The sequence below is a fragment of the Leopardus geoffroyi genome, chromosome E2 (assembly GCF_018350155.1).
Source record: "Leopardus geoffroyi isolate Oge1 chromosome E2, O.geoffroyi_Oge1_pat1.0, whole genome shotgun sequence".
Classification (NCBI taxonomy): domain Eukaryota; kingdom Metazoa; phylum Chordata; class Mammalia; order Carnivora; family Felidae; genus Leopardus; species Leopardus geoffroyi.
The window spans coordinates 54,653,766-54,660,000 of NC_059335.1; the positions used below are offsets into that span (position 1 = coordinate 54,653,766).

General features: G+C 48.0%; 1 protein-coding gene across 1 annotated transcript in view; it reads left to right on the forward strand.

Annotated features, from left to right (window-relative positions):
• Positions 1 to 2,279: 2,279 nt before the first annotated feature.
• Positions 2,280 to 6,235, forward strand: part of ATMIN (ATM interactor) — a 15,776-nt gene continuing 11,820 nt past the window's right edge. Inside the window, exon 1 of the mRNA XM_045439834.1 lies at positions 2,280 to 2,637. Coding sequence (XP_045295790.1) covers positions 2,305 to 2,637 — 333 coding nt within the window. The 5' untranslated portion in view covers positions 2,280 to 2,304. The remainder of the gene's footprint in view (positions 2,638 to 6,235) is intronic.

Genomic DNA, 6,235 nt, shown 5'->3' on the forward strand with positions numbered 1-6,235 from the left:
AAAACAGGCTCAGTATACAAAAATGTAAATACAATCAGAGAAGGGCTAAACAGTGCTTTATAATTTAATGGTATTGTCTATAGATCATAGGTACGTGAAAAAATATGTTTTTAGATTTAATTCACAAGTGGCATAGACACTTCAGTAATCTCAGAGTGAGGCACTGAGTCTGTTGGGGCTCAATAATACTAATTTCCTTGTAGACCATAGTCATGGTGTAGAGCATCTGTCCCTATATGCACACATGTGGGAGGAGCTTCTGCTCAGTGCCTGAATGCCTCTGTTGGGTCTGCACAGAGGCCCTGCAGTCTCCCCAGGATGGTTTCTCACAGACTCACAGCCCTCCCTGGTGCTTGGCAGTGATGTGCAAATGGAGGCTGAATGAGAAAGACACTAATCGTATTATCCACCCTACAGTGGAATCACTTGAGGCTCATCCTGTAGCCCTCCCAGACACGGGCACCGGCTTAAGGAAATGAGAATACGTGGAACTCTATCTGTTGTGTACTTGGTGTTCAGTCTGCCCTCTGTTCTTCTTCAGGAGGAATTATTCTTTAGGTATAATTTGGTGAATTCCATGGAGGAGGTGAGTTCAATTTCTTCTTATGTCACTGTCTTGGACTGGAACTTCTGTTATGTACTTGACAATCCAGAGACACATACTGCATTCAAATGCAGTCTTAGGAACAGATGGAGCGGTAAATGCAGACCCAAGGACCGCTACAGCCAAAGGAATTTATTTTGCTTTAGGTAGAGTCTGCAAAATTCAATAGCTAACGTTTATGGAATATTTACTAGGTCGCTGCTAAGTATTTTATATGCATTATCTTATTTTCATAACAATCCTATATGGCAGGCAGAATTACCAATCTAATTCTACTGAAGTGAATACCAGCTCTTAGGCTAGTAAGTGGCTGTACCCACAATAACCTGAGGCAATTGGACTCTGAGACCCCATGCCAAAAGAAACAATAGCCTGTGGATGCTATCCCACACACATAGATGCGGGGTTTTTTTTTTTTGGTCCCACAGTACTTTTAAAATCAGAATTAGCTTCTATGATGGGCAAAATAATGCCCTCCCCTCAAAGATGTCCACATCCTAATTCCTGGAATCTGTAAATATATATCACCTTACAAGGCAAAGGGACTTTGCAAAGGGGAGATTAGTCTGGATTTCCTAAATGGACCTACTGTAATCACAAAGGTCCTCAAAAGTGGAAGAGGAACAGGAGAGAGCAGAGGGAGAAGTCCGTGATGTGATAAAGACTCAACTCACCATTACTGACTCTGAGAAGCTGGACAAGGCAAGTAAACGCATTCTTCCGTAGAGCCTCCAGAAGAAATGCAGCCCTGTCCACACCTCGAGCTTAGCCTCATACTCCTGTCAGACTTCTGACATACAGAACTATAAAATAACAAATCTATGGCGTTTTAAGCCACTGAAATGGTGGCAATTTGTACCTGTAGCAATAGAAAGCTAGCACAGCTGCTGGTATATAAATTGGAAGTTTTCACATAAAAACATTGAAAAATACATCTAGTGATACCACACATGAGTGGCAGCTGCCCCCTTTAAACAAAGGATGTTTTTTTCCATGTCTCTGCAGTCCTCATTTCTCCTATTTACACCTGGTCTCATGTGTGTTCATTTATGTGGTCCAGCTAGCCCTTCTACGTACTTAGGTTTTGGAACCCTGCCCTGAACTATACTGTTTCCCAAATAGTAATCAAATTTCAGCGCTTAAGATACAGGCATATAAATCCACCCTCTCTTAAAATGATTAACTCAGTTATTAGCAATTAATTTGTATAATGTGACCTATGGCTAGCTACTTCTCTGAAAATTGGGGGAAAGCTTATAGTACATACCCGCTACACCTATTGCGAGGACAAAATGAGATACAAAATGTCTAGCGCATGGTAAGTCCTCAACAGACAATAGATGTAATTAACATACTATTGGCTAATTGAATATTTGGGTTGTTTCTAATCTTTGGAAAATAAAGTTCCTGAACATACTATACTGATTTGTCTTCCATACAATTATTGCCCAAGGTTAAGTTTCTGGGAAGGTGAAGAACCAGTCAGTGGGACCAACCCCTTCGATGCGTTCGCAAGGGACCCCGGTGAAATTTTGTAACCCTCCCGCCTCAGCCGACGCGCCCTCCACCGCCCGCAGGGGGCGCCGCGGCCGTCCCGGCCCCGCCGGATGCTAATGAGGCTGGGGGCCCCGCCCCCTGCCGGAAGTGGCTGCGGCGGGAGGCGGGGCCTGCTGGCGAGGCCCTTCTGCCGTGCGGCAGCCATGGCGGCCTCTGAGGCGGCGGCGGCGGCGGGGTCCGCGGCTCTGGCCTCGGGCGCCCCGACCGTCCCGACGGCCGCGAGGGGAGCCGCCGCCGCCGCCTCGGGCCCGTGGGGGCCTCCCGGGCGACTGAAGGGTAGCCGGCCGCGACCCGCGGCGGCGAGGCAGCAGCCCGCGGGTCCAGCGCCTCCGGCCCGGGAGCTGATCCAGCCGTCGGTGAGCGAGCTGTCCCGGGCCGTGCGGACCAACATCCTGTGCACCGTGCGCGGCTGCGGCAAGATCCTGCCCAACAGCCCGGCGCTCAACATGCACCTGGTCAAGAGCCACCGCCTGCAGGTGAGCCCGCCGCGGAACGACGCCTCCCAGGGCCTGGCGCTCGGGGGCTCGGGCGCGCAGGGTTGCGCGGCCGGCGGCGGGGATTGCGGTGTGTGTGTGTGTGTGTGTGTGTGTGTGCGTGTGTGTGTGCGCGCAGCCCGGCCGGCGGGGTGTGTGTGTGTGTGTGTGTGTGTGTGTGTGTGTGCGCGCGCGCGCGCGAGTGCGCAGCCCGGCCGGCGGGCATCCAGCCCCAGAACGGGCCAAACCGGCCAGGGAGTCCCGGCGGGGCAGAGTGGGAGCTAGCACGCAGGAACGCGCAGTCGGAAAACACTGTGTCATGTGGCTCCGCTGCCGGGCTCGGACGTGCCGGGACTGCCGGCCTCGGGCTTGGCGGCCCGGCCACTGGACCCCTGCACCTCCGTGGTCCTCCGCAACTTCGTGAGGCCCGGACCGTCATCCCCAGCCTCTTGATGAGAAACAGGTTGCGCAGCCGGACGAGAGCTGGGATTTAAACCCCGTCTCTGCTTCGAAAGCCCGAGTTCTTTCCACCACACCCACAATGCCTCCCTCGGGCCTTCGGGTTCTGCCCGGTGTTTAGGAGGGAGCTGCAGATTTGCCTCGAGGCACCGCCAGTTACGAGTTTCACGGTATTGGTAGAATCGGGTTGGCTCTGCACCGAGACCTAAGGGAAATTTCTCCCCGCAGATCTTCTTTAAGAGGGGACCGGTACGTCAACATGACAGTAGTCTGAACATCGCCTCCACCGTCTGTAAAATGGGGCAGTGCGTTTTAACCTTTAGTGCACGTCTGCGGAAAATTTATGGAAAATCCAGATGTCCGGCCGCACCCTAGGCCTTTCAAGTTATAATTTCTCAGTCACTACAGTAGGAAGTTTCTTCCCACCACCTCCCGCTCACTTCGTTCCATGCCAACAGCGACATAGTTACACAGCATGACACTCAAAGCAAAGTTTGGTGAATATGTAGCTTTTGATGGTCTGGATTCACTCGGGAGTAAGTTTGAATTACCTGGCGTGTTGCACGTCCCTGTCTGTCTGTCCTTCAGGTGCATCGTCCTTGGAAACTTCCTTAGAGCCGGGCCTCTGATGAGAATTGAATGAGCAGCAGGTTTGAGGCTATAGTCCCTAGTCGGGCAGACCTGTGGCCCAGGAAAGGCAATCCCCATCTAGCACCATCGTTTTCCTGGGAAGATGGGGGAGCCCAGTCAAGAAAAGTGGGTGGACCCTGCAGGCCCTCAGAATAGTTTGGGGTTTCTTCCAGGACCCGAGTGTAGTGACTCTTCAGTGGTCTTTGGGAGTGGTCCTCAGTCCTGTGTTTTCTCTTTCGCACGAAATTTTACCGAAATCCTTCCTTGTCTTCGTAGTTTCACTTCAGTGGGTGAACTGTGTATTGCTAGGAATCCTGCGTCAGCTTGGTTCCCTGAGCTCGTATAGGACAGCCGTCACCCGCCGTTAGAGTCATGTCCTCAGCGATGGACAGCCGAGTCGCATTACGTCTGGAGTACACGAGAAGCCACCGGTCCGACCAGGACCCTCCCGTGTTGGCCTGAATATCACTCTAACAAGCACTTGTCAACAGTTTTATTGTTCTTTTCTCTGGAATTGCTGTCTGCAGCTCTCTACTTCTCTAGACTTGGTGAAGCATAAAGAGCGTTTACTCTCCAGGACTAGTTTGATAGCATATAACAGGTTTATTTCTAATTATGTTTTTAAAACACGTGACGTTTAGGAATTCCGAAGATACCAGTACATACACAAAACATACCAACACATATGTGATGTATAACACAACGTACAAAATACAAAATATAACAGGTTTAAGGAGTATGTTTGAGGCACATACAGATTTTGATAGTCAAATCTCTACTTGGATTTGTCAAAGCAGCTGTATCTTCCCTTGCTGCTTCTGCTGCGTGAGGTCATTCTCCCACTTTCAAGGCACTTTTCGGATGTCTCTTGTCTGAAGACAGCACAGTGAACTCAAGATCCCTTTCCAAACTAGAAATGTTGAAGGGAAAAATGGTCTCTGCTGAGTTTACTTCATAGGTCACGAGGGACACCTGTTTCAGCAGGAATTAAAGAAATCTCACCCAGAACCATCTCTCCCCGCCCCGCCCCCTCATCAAAGAGGCTCGCTCTGCTGCCTTGTTCCGCCTTTCTAACCATAGCACCCAGCAACCCCCGAGCATCTGCTGTATTTGGGGAAAGGGGTTCGTTCTCTCACGAGGGCAACCTGTAGGACAGAACAGCCGCATCTGTACGAGGGTGCCCCGGCCCCAGTGTGGTGAATCTTACCCTTGCTCTGCATCCTGAGTAGGAGGCGGCTCTTGAGTTCAAACATCACTCTCGACACTTGTCAGAGTATTAGAAGGAGGGAGGGAGGAGGGGAGGTCCCTGTGGTTTTGAAAGCCATTTGGAGAGACTCCAGTGTCCGTCAAGTGGGTGTGCCTACTTTCCGCCCTAAAGGTGGTCTGAGTGTATCCGCTTGGTGGGTTTGCCTAATAGTCCATGGAAAGTTTCCTTCACATTCTCTTGGTTACAGCTACTTGCATAATTCTAGTTCTTTCTTAGTGTTTTTTTTCCTAGATTTTGATAATCTTTTATTCCCTTCCCCATCTGTTGCTGTATGGTTATTTTCTTTTAGAATTTCTTCACAAGATACCCTGCACTCATCCAAATAACTCCCTTCTTTATGTAAATAATTAACGAGCCCTTCTGAAGGGTGATGGGTAAGGATGGGGATTGATGTAAGGACGTGCTGCTTTTTGGTGTTATGTGGGTTCTTATGACCTATGTCTATATTCCATCTGCTGGAAGAAATTGGAAATACCCTGTCCAGCCTTGCATACAGGGTTATCCTTGGGAAATGAAAGCTGGGGCTTTGAGGGAAAGGAAGAGTAGTAAATGGGCATTTCTCAATTGTTAGAGATTCTTTTATTCCTTGTGTTTGAAAGCAGTGAAGGGGACAGGAGTGCCCTTGAAGATTTTCTTACCCAGCAGCATTTATATTGTTAAAGCATGGCTTCAAGGATTTTGTATTATGTTCAGTGCAAGATTTGCTTTGAATGATTTGCCAGGAAGGTTTTTTTTGCTTTGTTTTGTTTTGTTGTTTTTTTTTTTAAAGCAAAGAGAAGGAAAGGTTCCAAGTTGCTCTATAGACTATACTGTACAAAGACTTCCAATTTTAAGTTTACAATAGGAGGACAAGAGAGCAAACTAATTGTTTCCTTGGATGCTTTCTTTGAAGGCAGTGAGGTGCTAGAATACTTTTGCCTCTTTTTCCCAATTTTTGCCACTATTTTTACAGTCATTTCCTTTTATCCTTTCTCCTTAAAGTGTTTCCTTCTCCTTTTCTCTTCTTCTATTTACTTTTTTCCATCTTATTTTTTGATTGTTTCGTCTCAAAGTTTTTCTTTTTTCAAATTCTTTATGTAAAGTGTTTCATAAACATTTTTCAAATTTTTTTTTTTTTTACTTTCAAATACTTTGTATGTAACATTTACCCAAAAAAGGAAGAACACAAAAAAGATAAATCACAAAGAGTCTGGTGAATTTTGTTCTTGAACATATATAGAGAATGCCAGAACAAAACGTCACTTT